General features: G+C 44.7%; 1 protein-coding gene across 2 annotated transcripts in view; it reads left to right on the forward strand.

Moving 5' to 3' along the window:
* Nucleotides 1-15,660, forward strand: part of QRICH1 (glutamine rich 1) — a 34,717-nt gene that overhangs the window by 2,301 nt on the left and 16,756 nt on the right. The window contains exons 2-3 of one of the 2 annotated variants that reach the window (XM_081105749.1): nt 8,747-9,076; nt 12,372-13,406. In XM_081105749.1, coding sequence (XP_080961875.1) covers nt 8,768-9,076; nt 12,372-13,406 — 1,344 coding nt within the window. In that variant the 5' untranslated portion in view covers nt 8,747-8,767. Of the gene's footprint in view, nt 1-8,716; nt 9,077-12,371; nt 13,407-15,660 lie in introns of those variants that run through there. The other variant, XM_081105750.1, reaches the window with a different exon arrangement.

Here is a 15,660-nt window from a genome sequence, read left to right on the forward strand (position 1 = left end):
TCTCCAGCCTTCACCTAAAGGTTCCATTTCTTTTTCCCTGAGTGGCAGACTGGGATTTCTGACTGTGGTTGCATGAAGACACAATAGTTAATCCTCTTTGCTGAAAGAATTGTCCTTTGATTTCACATTTAGGCATGGGCAAAACTGTAGATAGAGCTGGTGCACTGTGTCAGAAAGCTCTTTTTTCTTTCTAGGAATCTGTGAGATACCTTTATATAAATTCAGGTGCTCTGTATGCAGTGTAGTGAAAAGTTATGAAGTGAGCCGTTGTATCGCTGCTACCTGCTCAGGAAGTGGAGCGTGCCGGCGCTCCTGAGCTCAGCCTCTCCTGTGTCCCTTTCTCACGGCTCCATTCCTGCAGACAGCTACTTTTCTGACTTATGGGATAATCATGTTCTTTGTTTTCCTTTTAATTTACCACCTCGTATTCCTCAACTGACACAGTTTTACTTGCTTTTGGATTCTATATAAATGGAGTCATGCTGGATTTTATGTCTTCATTGTGTTTCATTCTTTCATGTTGTTTGCAGCTGTAGTTCATTACTTATCCACTTAACTATTGATAGACATCTGGACTCCTCCCAGTTTGGGAATCTTGTTAATACTGCGTCATATATACCTAATAATAGAATTGCTGGATCATATGGGATGGATATTTTCAACTTTACTAGATATTGCAAATGGTTGTACCAATTTATAGCCCATCAGTTAAGTTCCTGGTTGAAGTGTGTTGTCCAAATATACAACTCTAGTGCAAATAGAACTATGTCAGGAACTCCCCTCGTAAAGGCGTGGGGTCGATGAATAGCTTGATGGGGAGTCAGGAAAAGGCTTTACATTGGAGGGACCCAAGAAAGGATAATTCCGGTGAGTACTTGGGTCCTCCCTTAGTATCTAAGTAGAAAAAAGAAAGAAGTGAACAGACCAATAGGAATGGAATTGATTACTGCCTTGGAGTAACCTTTGTCCTTGGTACCATCTTGTGTTCTAGTGATAAAGTAATAAAATAATGATAATGTTCGTATATGAGGGCCTGCTGTGTCAGGCACTGTGCTAAGCTCTGATGGAAGTACAGGGGAAATACGAGTGATCAAAGTGTGCATACAAAAACAAATTTCTTGGATCTTTTGTTGTGGGGTTGGTTGTCTGTTTATTGTTTTGCAAAGCAGCTATTCTTAAAGTATTCAGAAGCAAATGCTTGTTTACAGACTCCCCCCACTCCATTAAGCCCCAGAGTGGCAAGTCTTTTTTGTTTTGTTTTTTTAAATTTTTATCATCACTCTGAGGATATGTTTATTGACTTGAGTGAGAAACACCTTTGTAAGATCCATTGCCTCCCATACGCGTGTCCCTACCAAGGATTGAACCCGAACCCTAGCCATGTGCCCTGACGGGAATTGAACCCACAACCTTTTGGTGTACAGGACCACGCTCCAACCAACTGAGCCACTCGGCCAGAACTTTTTGTAAGTATTTTAATTACTATTTACTGCCCCTCACCAAGTCCTTAACTTGGAGCTAATTTAGAATCTTGTTTCTTTTGGGGTTATAGAGAGTAGATTCATTGAGTTTATTCATTTCTCCTCCTCTATCTCAAGACTCAACCTTGTGTCTTGTGAACAGCATCTTGAAGTATTTAACAATCTGTTATTATGCAAGCATCTGGTGCTTGACGGGTTTATCTTTGAGTTTGAGATTTTGAGGGGGAAAATCATACTATAATCAACCAGAGTTGTTTGTGTGTCTGTTACTGTTACTGCTATGTAACTACTCTGCAAAAAATTTCACTTTTTGGTTTTTTTTGTTTGTTTAATACAAATTATGGAAAATACAGGAGAGTACTAAACAAGAAGAAATTTAAGTCCTCTGTGATTCCACCACTCCAGTAAAACTGCTGTTAAAATTTAGATGCATTTTTGCCAGCTCTTCTTCTTATGTATAAAATTAAAGAATACTGGAATCCTATATAATAAAGGGCTAATATGCAAATCGACCGAACTGCAGAACAACTGGTGCTATGATGCGCACTGACCACCAGGGGGCAGATGGTTCAACACAGGAGTTGCCCCTGGTGGTCAGTGCGCAGCAGTGCTAAGGATGTGTGACTGCCGGGAGTGGCCACTGAGGGCTCCTGGACTGTGAGAGGGCACAGGCCAGGCTGAGGGACACCTCCGCGCCCCCCGCTCCCCCCCACCCCATGTATTTCGTGTACCAGGCCTCTAGTAAATAAATACAATTGTGTGTGTGGTTGTGTTTTTTTTTAAATATATTTTATTGATTTTTTACAGAGAGGAAGGGAGAGGGATAGATAGTTAGAAACATCGATGAGAGAGAAACATTGATCAGCTGCCTCTTGCACACCCCCTCCTGGGGATGTGCCCGCAACCAAGGTACATGCCTTTGACCGGAATTGAACCCGGGACCCTTCAGTCCAAAGGCCGACGCTCTATCCACTGAGCCAAACCAGCTAGGGCTAAATACAATTGTGTTTGCTCCCTTTTCACACATAGCTTGTTTATGTGTCAACTTTGTGTTGGGGTGGAGGGGTCAGCAAGAATCTTCTAGGTACCAACAGCTTTTTTTTTTTTTAATATATTTTATTGATTTTTTTTTTGTTTTAAATATATTTTATTGATTTTTTACAGAGAGGAAGGGAGAGAGACAGAGAGCTAGAAACATCGATCAGCTGCCTCCTGCACATCTCCCACTGGGGATATGCCCGCAACCCAGGCACATGCCCTTGACCGGAATCGAACCCGGGACCCTTCAGTCTGCAGGCCGACGCTCCATCCACTGAGCCAAACCGGTTTCGGCAACCAACAGCTTTTTTTTAAGCTACTGTGTTATAGAAAGATCTATGGAGTCACAGCTTATAAGCCAGACCTTCTTTATATTTTAAGTCAGTGGGCAAAGGAATTTCAGTCTTTCAATAAATGATAAAGGGACAAGTTGTTTGATGTTGGGAAAAACATTAGACATTTACCTTACATTTTGCAAAATAAGTTCTGAATGGATCAAAGCACATAAACAATACACCGTAAATTTAAAAAATTGTAGATGGAAAAATGGCCTGATCTTATGGTAGGGAGGACAATTTCTGAACATAAAAGCAAAGGAGGAAACCATCACCACTGTTGAGAATTTAATTTTTCTGTGTTTTTCTTTTACTGACTAGTGTGAAAAATTTCAATATATTTCTAAAGCTTTTCCCCCCCTACACAGCCCTTTTGTGTCAGGTCAGATGCTGACTTCGGGCACTTTCATTCCTGGGATGTGTTAGTCTGATGGATATTGCCAAGTGAGCAGGTGAAAAGGACAAGAAATAAAGCCGTGTGTTTCAGTCTGTGTAAATGGACAGTTTGAAATGCTCTTTGAAGTTGGCCTTTTTCATTAATTTTTTTGTTTTCCAATGAATACATTATTTGTTCCTATTTTTTAGCTTGCTCTGATTCCGTGGTTTTCAAACGATTTTGTGAACTTGGGTAGCGACAGTGAAGACGCCCTGCCCCCGGGTGCTTAGTGAGAAAAAGCTTTTGGAAGCATTGGCTTCTGCTTGCAGTCCCACCAGCAGTAGGCGCTGTGCTTGGAGCACTGCATATGTGTTTTGTTCCATGTTTTGAATAAATTTACTTCCCAGAACAATAATTTTACATGCTTTCGTTTTATACTGGCACGCTTCAATGCAACCTTGTCATTAACAAGTTCTAAAACAAATTTGATTTGTTTTATTTATTATTCTGTGTTTTTTCTTTTTCATTATTAAGGTATTACATATGTGTCCTTATCCCCCCAGTGCCCTCACCCCCCTGGTGTCTGTGTCCATTGGTTAGGCGTATATGCATGGATACAAGTCCTTTGGTTGATCCCTCACCCCCACCCTCCCCTACCTTCCCTCTGAGGTTTGACAGTCTGATCGATGCTTCTCTGTCTCTGGATCTGTTTTTGTTCATCAGTTTATTTTGTTCATTATATTCCACAAATGGGTGAGATCATATGATATTTATCTTTCTCTGACTGGCTTATTTCACTTAGCATAAGGCTCTCCAGCTCCATCCGTGCTGTTGCAAATGGTAAGAACTCCTCCTTTTTGACCGCGGCATAGCATTCCCCTGTGTAGATGCACCTGCATGTGGTTTTATACTTTTGGCTCCAAACTACTTAAAACACATGGCTAGCTACTTACCAAAAGGTGTTCTCATCATGAATACTCCGAATGTTTCCCAAGTGCAAAGACGATTGTAATGAGCACGTGTGTGAACCTTTATCAACTTTTCTAAGCTTTATAGATTTTCCCCCCTTTTTTTTTTATGAAAGCTTAAAGAATAAACCTTGAGGTTTCATAGCAGATACCTTTTTCCAAGCTTTTTTCCATTCTTTTTGAGAGATGACTATCCATCTTACTTGCCATTCTGCCCAGGGAATAAATTGATATTTAGAGTTTCTTGTAGTGACGTTTTTGAAGGTTGCATTCTGGTTATACTGACAGGATTTGTTTGGAGTAGAATAGTTTTTATCATCTTTGAAACCTTGATTTAGAAAAAAACTCCCAAGTTTGATTTGGTAGAAATGCTGTATTCTAAAACTAAAAGATGGATTAAACAGAAATTATATACTCACCTAGCTAGATGTTTGTCAGAAATAGAGGGCATGGGACTTCAATTTCTTTGTTACATAGTGGGAAGTCTAGAGATACTCTAAAGTAATGGGTCCACAAATAGAGGCTTAAAGCTATCAAGGTGATTGTGACAAAAAATAAAATGTAATTGGCAGAAGTTGGTGAGAGGAAGATGATTTAAATGCCCAAAACTCACCATTCCTAAAGGACAGATCAGCGTTTATTCAAAATGGGAAGATCAGGAGTCCCTGGCCGGGAGCTCAGTTGGTTGGAGTGCTGCCCGGAGATGTCAGGGTTGCAGGTTCAGTCCCCTCTCAGGACACATACAAGACTCAACCAGTGGCCCTGGCCAGTGGCTCAGCTGGTTAGAGCATCCTCCTGTGCACCGAAAGGTTGTGGGTGCCATTTCCGGTCAGGACACTTGCCTAGGTTGTGGGTTCGATCCCTGGTCCAGGTGAGGACAGGAGACAACCGATCAATGTTTCTCTTTTTCTCTTTATCTCCTTCCCTCGCTCCCTCCCTGCCTTCCTCTCTCTTTAAAAAACACATATCTTTGGGTGAGGATTTTTTAAAAAAAGAATCAACCAATGAATGAATAAATAAGTGGAACAAATGGAGGTTTCTCCCCCCCCCTTTTCCCTCCCTCTCTCTTTTTTTTTAATATATTTTATTGATTTTTTACAGAGACGAAGGGAAAGGGATAGAGAGTTAGAAACATCGATGAGAGAGAAACATCGATCAGCTGCCTCCTGCACACCTCCTACCAGGGATGTGCCCACAACCAAGGTACATGCCCTTGACCGGAATTGAACCTGGGACCTTTCAGTCCACAGGCTGACGCTCTATCTGCTGAGCCAAACTGGTTAGGGCTCTCTCTCTTTATCTAAAATCAAAAAATAAAATTGCTAGGTCAAGAACCAGAAGTCAAAGTATTCTTAGTGATTTCTTCATTTTATATCTTCATATAGTATTTGAACATTTCTTCTTAGAAAATGGATGTATTGCCCTAACCAGTTTGGCTCAGTGGATAGAGATTCGGCCTGCGGACTGAAAGGTCCCGGGTTAGATTCCGGTCAAGGACATGTACCTTGGTTGCGAGCACATCCCCAGTGGGGGGTGTGCAGGAGGCAGCTGATCGATGTTTCTCTCTCATTGATGTTTCTAACTCTCTATCCCTCTCCCTTCCTCTCTGTAAAAAATCAATAAAATATATTTTTTAAAAAAAGAAAAGAAAATGGATGTATTGCTTTTACCCCCCCCCCCCAAAAAAAAAAGAAAAAGAAAAAACACAGAAAATCCAAGTGGAAAATACACTGAAAAGTGAAGAGAGCTTGTTTCTAGGAAGAAAGTTGGTGCCTTTCTCCTTTATACTTAATATCAGTCTTCCGATGAGTCCCTGGACGTAGGGAAACTTTAAAAGGTGAGAGGAAGAAATAAGGCCACTAGGAAGACTCCAGGGACTGCCTTGACCAAGCAGTATTTGTATGAAGGTTTCCTAGTTCTATAAATTTAATTTGCAATGTTTCTTTGTACTTACTGTGTGCTCATATTTATCTTCTCTCAGATTTGAGACAAAGTTTGTGCTGCATGATTTCTTATATTTTATTTTTTATTGCTTTGACATATAGCTGTGCTTCCTGCACAGGCAATCTTCAAAATTCAAGCAGTCTCTCAATATTTTACAGGAATGCAACTAACTGATGAAGGAAATAAATTAGGAAATATGAATGTCAGTTGACCTCTGCTGTTTTATAATGGAGGTAAAAAAAACACACACAACACACCAAAAACCTGAACTCTGCACCGGCACGGGAGAGAACCAGTTACCTGCTGCTTGTATCATCTCTCCCCGGCCCCTTCTGAGCCGAGGAGCACTAGTGTGTGTCCTGAGGCATTAGGATCACATGTTGTGACTTTGTGTGCCGTGGAGTCTCTGTGATGAGAGTTGTCTTCTGAAGAAGGGCATTCCAGTTGTGGTGTTCTCGTCCAAGGGGAGCCGTGGTGCCCTGTGCCCAGTGCGTTGGCGGGTCACCTGCACGGAGTGGCCTGCCCTGGCTCACGGACGGGTGGGTGCGTGGCCTTGATCGTCTCCCTCGTGGACAGCATTGATAGCTTAATTTTGAAGTCGCATAGAAGATCGCTATGCCCCTGCCCTGGAGAAGGAGGAGCTGGGAAGGGGGGCGGGGAAAGAGGTGAGAAGGACGGACGGTGGACGTTCAGAAGGCGAGGCCTGCGCCAGTGCTCGCTGTGCTCTGCCCTCGCTGTGCTCGTGGTTTCCTAGGAGCCTGTGCTGTCTCCTTGGTGGAGACGCACGTTTACAGTGTGTCATGTACGTCGTCATGGAAGAGTCACTGCTGGGGCGCTTCTGTGTGAAACAGCCGCCTGGAGTCTGTGCTGTGCCGACAGCACCCCGCAGAAGTACTGCCAGTGCCCGTCCGTGAACAGCAGGCGGCGTCGTGTCTTGTCTTTGGTCTCACTCTGGCTGTGGGTTTTTCCCCAAGGTACATACTAACCATTTACTAGGGAAAGCATGACATTTATGGTTGTAAGTTACAGATATGATGGAGCCAAGAGTCATAGTGCTTCTTGTTCCAGATTGAATTCCAAATGCAATGAAGCACCTACTGTGTGTCAGCCATTCAGAGAGGACCAGGACACAGTTTTGTCTGCCCGTTGAAAGAGATGATATAGACACCTTCTATCTATAACAGAAGGCAAAACGTGCGGGCAGTGAGAGACTGATGTTTCCAGCCTGATGGCTCAAGAAACAAGTCATTTTTCCAGACATTTGAGAGTCCTTTTGGCAAAAAGGGTCACTGGGCTGGCGTGGCTCTCGCATCCTGCTGCTGCTCTAGCTGTTTTGGAGGTGCTGCTGACCAGGAAAGGAGGGGTGGCGGCAGGGCGGCAGGGCAGGCGGCCGGCCATCATGAGGCGCATGGTTGTCCGTCAGGAGCTGGGTGCCCCTCCCCACTCCTGCAGGGTAACTCTCCGGGTAAGGACCCTGGTGGGAAGCGTGGAGAATTGGTTTCTGAATCGTGGTAGCGCCCTAGTCATTGAAGACACCATTCAGTGCCCTCCTCCGCTTATGTTAACAGTGAATACCTATGTAGCCCTCTCTGTGTCAGGTTCTTCCCTAGGTGCCTTACATATATTTAATCCTCATGTCAATTTTGTGAGGTAAATACTATTTTATCCCCATTTTATAGACAAGGAAACTAAGGTCAACTGACTTGTCCGAGATTGCCCAGCTCAGGAGAAATGGGGGTAGGATTTGAACCTAGATGGTCTGGCTCCAAAATCCATGCTCGTATTCAGTCAGCTGTGTCACAAAAGAATGAGCAGTATGTGGCAACATGGAGTTTGGGTGCTCCTGATGGGAGGTGGGAGGTCAAGAACACATCCCCTATCTCTTGGGTCTTGCCATAGCGGGGTGGTATGCTGTCCCTTCACTGTAGCACCGAGCTGGCAGTGCAAATAGGACAGGTCAGCAGGATCCCTGTTCCTAGCTTCCCTGGTAGTCCTCTCTGTGATGGTCACAGAGCCGTTTTGCATGTGACTCATTGTCCAGTGCTTGGCTCTGCAGAAAAGATGGGATTGGCCTAGTGCTGGGTGGAGAGCGTGTTTTTAGCCCGCTTCATCCAGTACTGTGACGCATGCTTTTGTTTTTTTGTCTTCAGTGTGATAGTTTGATTAAGAAATGTTTATGGCCGAAACCGGTTTGGCTCAGTGGATAGAGCGTCGGCCTGCAGACTGAAAGGTCCCAGGTTCGATTCCGGTCAAGGGCATGTACCTGGGTTGCGGGCATATCCCCAGTAGGAGATGTGCAGGAGGCAGCTGATCGATGTTTCTCTCTCATCGATGTTTCTAACTCTCTATCTCTCTCCCTTCCTCTCTGTAAAAAAATCAGTAAAATATATTTAAAAAAAAAAAAAGAAATGTTTATGGAAACAATTTTCAGGTACCATTAATTGGGAAAAAATAAGGCAGTATAATAAAACTTTACTTTGGATTCCAGATGTATACAGCTGCCCTGACTATTCTATTCTGATGCAAGAGTGTTTGCCCTGTGCATTTCAAGGTATAAAAATAATAGCATAATTTTGACTTATGGCCACTTATTTTTATTACTAGGAACCCTGAGGCCTCTGCAATATGAATAATTCTCTGGAGAACACCATCTCCTTTGAAGAGTACATCCGCGTGAAGGCGCGGTCTGTCCCACAGCACAGGATGAAGGAATTTCTGGACTCACTAGCCTCGAAGGGGCCAGAAGCCCTTCAGGAGTTCCAGCAAACGACTACCACGACCATGGTGTACCAGCAGGGCGGGAACTGCATTTACACCGACAGCACCGAAGTGGCCGGGTCTTTGCTTGAACTGGCCTGTCCAGTCACCACCAGTGTTCAGCCACAGACCCAGCAAGAGCAGCAGATCCAGGTTCAGCAGTCACAGCAAGTCCAGGTAAAGGGCAGTGCTGAGGTGCTCCTCCTTCCTGGGCTTTACTTGCCATCATGGTTGTGTTCAATCAGAGTATCACAGCTACAGTCTCAGAGGTTACTTTCACCAAGGGGAATATTCTTTTTTAAGCATTTTCTTTAATACAAAGTTTCATAGTTCATGCAGACCAAAAATATTTGCAACCACTGTCAGTGACCACCGGTGCTTGCCTTTGCTTTGGAGAATTGAATAGTCTAGAAATCAGAGGTCTTCTGGGACTGTTTGATGTGACACACTGATGTAACTGAAGTTCCCTTCCATCTTACCTCCCTAAGCAGATCAGGAACACGGGAGGGTTAGTCTTGGCTCCTTACTAAAAGCATGACATTTAGAGCTCATTTGAAAATGGAAAAGCTGATGGATTCTAGTGATCTTTATCTCGCTGTATGGTTCCATGAATCAGGGTACCTGCAGATTTCTAGCTCTGCATTTGCTGTTTATAGTTTATAAGCCTCAAGAAACAGTGCTAATCAATCACGCGCTTTCCAAAAGAGGAGGAACTAATACATCTGCTGGGATGGTAAACGTTTTCTTCTCTATGCTTCTTTATATAAGTGAAACTAAATCTCTAGTTACAAATGCTGCTTTCTTGCTACTGAATTGTGGTTACATTTCTTTTTTTTTTTTTTTTTTTTAAATCAAATGTTCTTTTTTTTTTTTAATATATTTTATTGATTTTTTACAGAGAGGAAGGGAGAGAGATAGTCAGAAACATCGATGAGAGAGAAACATCGATCAGCTGCCTCCAGCACATCTCCTACTGGGGATGTGCCCGCAACCCAGGTACATGCCCTTGACCGGAATCGAACCTGGGACCTTTCAGTCCGCAGGCCGACGCTCTATCCACTGAGCCAAACCGGTTTCGGCGGTTACATTTCATTTTGCCCTTGATGCTTTTTTCCCACCAACAAAATAGAAAAGGGAGAGGAAGAGGCAGGAGTGTGGTGAGGTGTGTTCTGGTGAAATAGAAGGTTAGCCCTTTGCCTCTTGGGACTGCAAGTGGCTATATTCCTCTGTTTAAAATTAAACATTCCCACCAGTAGTGGCGTATGAAGATTCCAATTTTTTTTACATCCCCACCAACACGTGCTATTTGTCTTTTTATTTTTTATTTTTTTTGTAGCCATCCTAGTGGGTTTGAGGTGGTATCTCATGGTTTTGATTTGCATTTCCCTGATAGCTAACAATGTTGAACAACTTTTAATGTGCTAATTAGCCATTTGCATGTCTCCTTTGGATAAATGTCTATTCAGATGCTCTCCCATTTTTTTGTGTATGATATGAGGAAGCGGTCCAACTTCATTCTTTTTATATGGACAGCCAGTTGTTCTAGCACCATCCTTGGTTATCTTTTGTGCTGTCTCCTTCTGCTATTAGATAGATACACTCCCTCATCTGCCTTTTTGTTTTCTTCTTTCCTAATTTCTAGCTGTGTTTAAAGTAATTTAGATATGTGTGTCTGATGGGAAAAATCTTTCCCTTTTTTTGAAATTTTATAAGTTTATTTGAGCCAAACTGATGACATATGCCATAAAGCAAGATTTCAAATGCTCCCAAATCTTTCCCTTTTTCATATATGCATATTTTTATTGATTTCAGAGAGGGAGAAGGAGAGAAGAACAATGATGAGAGAGAATCATTGATCGGCTGCCTCCTGCACGCCCCCTACTGGGGATTAAGCCCGCAACCCAGGCATGTGTCCTGGACCTGAATCAAACCCGGGATCCTTCAGTCCACAGGCCAACGCTCTATCCACTGAGCAACACCAGCTAGGGCAAATCTTTCCCTTTTGTAAATTACACACTATGCATAGCATCTCTTCATGCTGCTTTGTATACTGAAGTAACAACAATAAGATGAGTTGCGTTATCAGAAATGTGTGATCCAGGATAGAGTAACCTTCCTCAAATTAAATTTTCAGAAATCTTATGGGTTTTTTAATGGCTTCTCTGTTAAGGACAAGCATGTCTTAAATAAGCACTCTAACAAAACAAGCAAATAAACAAAAACAAACTCATATATACAGAGAGCAGATTGGTGGTTACCAGCGGGGAAAGGGCAAAGTGGGTGAAGGGGTCAATTGTATGGTGAAAGGTGCTGACTAGACTTTGGTATTGATCACTTTGTAGTGTGTACAGATATCGAATTACAGTGTTACTCATTATGTAATGTTATATACCAATTTTGCCTCTTTTTTTTAAAGGCATTCCAAGGAATTGTTAAATAGTGCCTGTATTTAATTTATTTTTTATTTTAAAAAATATTTTTATTAACTTCAGAGAGGGAGAGCGAGATAGAAATATCAATCATGAGAGAGAATCATTGATTGACTGCCTCCTGCATGCTCCCCACTGGGGATTGAGCCCACAACCCAGGCATGTGCCCTTGATCAGTATCGAACCCGGGACCCTTTAGTCCGCAGGCTGACACTCTGTCCACTGAGCCAAACCGGTAAGGGTAGTGCCTGCATTTTAGCAGCAAAGCTGGAGATATTTCCAGAAGACATTTCAAAAGTTTTCTCTCTACTGTATTTTCCACTAGTTGTTTGGTGGGAGTAGATTTGATCCTGAGTTGGGAATTGAGTGCCTATGGAAAGAACATACTTGTCTTTCTGACCTTTTAGAATAGTGATCCGCACACTTTTTATCATTCACCCCATGGATAAACTATTTTTTTAACATGCAAGGAAATATATGTTTATAAATTACATACTTGTACTACTATATCAATAAGCAAAACCAAAAGTAGTCACATTTTAATCCTCACCCAAGGATATTTTTCCATTGATTTTTAGAGAGAGATAGAAACATTGATGTAAGAGATTCATTGATTGGTTACCTCCTGCACACTCCCCGACTGGGGCTGGGGATAGAGTCTGCAGCCGAGGTATGTGTCCTTGACTGGAATCGGACCTGGTACCCTTCAGTCCGCCGATGCTCTATCTACTGAGCCAAACTGGTCGGGGCAAAGGGGGGGTCACATACTTAAAAAAAGAGTAAAAAATGAGCAGAAGTTCAGATATTTCCTTTGTAGGCCCCAGTTGATAGCCTAGTTGCTCTCACGTGGATTTATGTTGCTCTGAATGCAATGTGATGCTGGAGAATTTTGCAAATGGTTTTGGGAGTGGTGGCCTCCGCGGAAGCCTTGGTCCGGCAGCTCTTCCTCCTCACGTGCCTGGGCCTCCGCCGGACGTCTTTCTCCCCTGCGGGCTGGGCCTCGCTGTTGTCTCATTTACTCACTGTGACTCTTGTTGCTGCAGGTACAAGTGCAGGTACAGCCGTCTCCGCAGCAGGTTTCAGCACAGCAGCTCTCCCCGCAGCTCACCGTGCACCAACCTCCTGAGCAGCCCTTCCAGGTCCAGGTGCAGATCCAAGGCCAAGCACCACAGCCGGCAGCCCCTTCCATCCAGACCCCAACGTTGCAGAGTCCCAGCCCCTCACAGCTACAGGCAGCCCAGATCCAGGTGCAGCACGTGCAGGCAGCGCAGCAGATCCAAGCTGCAGAGATCCCAGAGGAGCACATCCCACATCAGCAGATCCAGGCTCAGCTGGTGGCTGGCCAGTCTCTGGCTGGGGGTCAGCAGATCCAAATCCAGACCGTGGGTGCCCTTTCCCCACCACCGTCCCAGCAGGGCTCACCGCGGGAAGGGGAGCGACGGGTTGGCACAGCCAGTGTTCTCCAGCCGGTGAAGAAGCGCAAAGTGGACATGCCCATCACTGTGTCCTACGCCATCTCAGGGCAGCCGGTGGCCACCGTGCTGGCCATTCCGCAGGGCCAGCAGCAGAGCTACGTATCTTTGAGGCCAGACTTACTGACAGTGGACAGTGCCCACCTGTACAGTGCCACGGGGACCATTACCAGCCCCACGGGAGAGACCTGGACCATCCCTGTTTACTCTGCCCAGCCCCGGGGGGACCCTCAGCCGCAGAGCATTACCCACATCGCCATTCCCCAGGAGGCCTACAACGCAGTGCACGTCAGCGGCTCACCCACCGCCCTGACGGCTGTAAAGCTGGAGGACGACAAGGAGAAGATGGTGGGCACGTCAGTAGTGAAAAACTCCCATGAAGAGGTAGTGCAGACCCTGGCAAACTCTCTCTTTCCAGCACAGTTCATGAATGGCAACATCCACATTCCAGTGGCTGTGCAGGCTGTGGCAGGCACATACCAGAATACAGCTCAGACTGTCCATATATGGGACCCTCAGCAGCAGCCACAGCCACAGACCCCCCAGGAACAGACGCCACCGCCGCCGCCGCCTCAGCAGCAGCAGCAGCTCCAGGTTACTTGTTCAGTAAGTGAGACTCACCTGTGCGTAGCCTGCGCCCTCAGGACCCACTCAAACCCAGAACTTGCCTGGCAACCTCTGACCCTTCTGGTTGTTTATGCAATGATGTTAGTCTCGAAGTAGTAAAGTGTTTAATATTCTAGATGGGGGAGGGGAGGGGACAAAAGCAGTAAGTGAAGCTATGAAACTGGAGTTCTGTCCTGGTAGCTGGAGATAAATGAAATGATCAGTAACTGCTTTAGGGTTACCTGGGGTGCTTCATTGTTAATATCTCTTTGGAAGAGTAAAGTTCTAAGTAGAGACCAGTGGTACCCCTAAGTGGTATCCTCATCCCAGGAGCTACTTTCTGTATCATAAATGAAAGGATCTAGTGGAACCTTAGTAGTTTAGCACAGACTTTAAACTAGCTCAGTGGAGCGGACATGTAATTGTTCTTTTTTTCGTTGTCATCTGTGGACTCAGTGTAGGTGAATTAGAAGATCTAAGATACCTCCTAGTTGGCCTATCACCTTTGGGAGCCTTGAACAAGCCATTTATGCAGTGGGATTTCCCCAAGGTGTTTTTATGGTCCTTAAAAATCCTCCTATATAATAAAAGGCTAATATGCAAATTGACCGAACAGCAAAATGACCACAGTCACTGTGATGCCCACTGACCACCAGGAGGCAGATGCTCAATGCAGGAGCTGCCCCCTGGTGGTCAGTGTGCTCCCACAGGCAGAGCACCGCTCAGCCAGAAGCCAGGCTCATGGCTGGTGAGTGCAGCGGCAGTGGCGGGAGCCTCTCCTGCCTCCACAGCTGCACTAAGGATTTCTGACTGCTGGCTTAGGCCTAAGCCGTCAGTGTGACATCCCCTGGGGGCTCCCAAACTGCGAGAGGGCGCAGGCTGGGCTGAGGAACACACACACACACACACACACCACCAGTGCATGAATTTTGTGCGCTAGGCCTCTAGTAGTTAAGATAAGCCTTGGTTACTTGAATTTTCTTTTATGACAGCTATGTTGAATTTTTTTTTTTTAATGTATTTTATTGATTTTTTACAGAGAGGAAGGGAGAGGGATAGAGAGTTAGAAACATCGATGAGAGAGAAACACCGATCAGCTGCCTCCTGCACACTCCCCACTGGGGATGTGCCCGCAACCAAGGTACATGCCCTTGGCCGGAATCGAACCTGGGATCCTTGAGTCCGCAGGCCGACGCTCTATCCACTGAGCCAAACCGGTTAGGGCTTGAATATTTTTTTTAAGTTTTTTATTTTGAAATCATTTAGATTTATATAAAAGTTGCAAAAATATAATTCTATTGAAATTTTAACTTTAAAATTGTTTTGATCTTTTATCATTTCTAATTGTTAACTTCTCAAGACTATTAGTGCACTTCCCAGCCCTTGTCTAGCAGAGCTTGAGGGTGGGTCTGCTGAAGACACTGTGCTCACAGGGCAAGGGCTCCTGGGCCGCACGGGAGGGAGCTGACACATGGAGCACAGGCGGACCAGGGGCCACACTCAGAAACTTGGGCAGTAAATGATTTTGATGAGGCAAAAGCTGACCAGGCAATAGTATATGATCTTAGGTGACTTTATTAAAGAACTATTGAATAATCAGCTGCCAGGCCTAGAAGCAGCACAAGACAGTCATTGTTTCAGGTAGCTTATAGTCCGTTGTAGGAGGAAGAACGTATAATTTCTGTTTCTTTGAATTATTTATAAGGCAGCATAATGAAGTGTGACATTGTGTGCCACACACACAAAGAAAAACTGGGACTTCAGAAATCATTGCAGGCTAACAAGTCAGCAGAGGCATCTTTGTGGGAGAAGGGGTGTGTGCTCTGTGGTTTATAGCTCACTGACAGAATGGAGCAGCACGAGCAGAGTCAGGGACGGGAAGGAGGGATGTGGCCTTGGGCAGCATGAGGGGGCTGTGGGAGAGCAGGTAGTATGGGAGCAAAGGAGTCACCTTCCCAGAGTGAAGAGTGGAACTCGATGATGATTTCGGGTGGGCAGTTTTTCAGATTCCTACGAGTGTGATTAGAAGAATCAGCCTGGTGGTGTGCTCAGTGGTTGAGCATTGACCTAGGAACCAGAAGGTCACGGTTCAATTCCCGGTCAGGGCACGTGCCCAGGTTGTGGGCTTGATCCCCAGTAAGGGGGTGTGCAGGAGGCAGCTAATCAGTGTTTCTCTCTCATCATTGATGTTTCTTGTTTCTTTTTTTTTTTTCCTTCATTGATGTTTCTTTCTCTCTCTCTCCCTCTCTGAAAC

The sequence above is a fragment of the Myotis nattereri genome, assembly GCF_964212035.1.
Source record: "Myotis nattereri genome assembly, chromosome: 14".
In the NCBI taxonomy this organism is placed as follows: domain Eukaryota; kingdom Metazoa; phylum Chordata; class Mammalia; order Chiroptera; family Vespertilionidae; genus Myotis; species Myotis nattereri.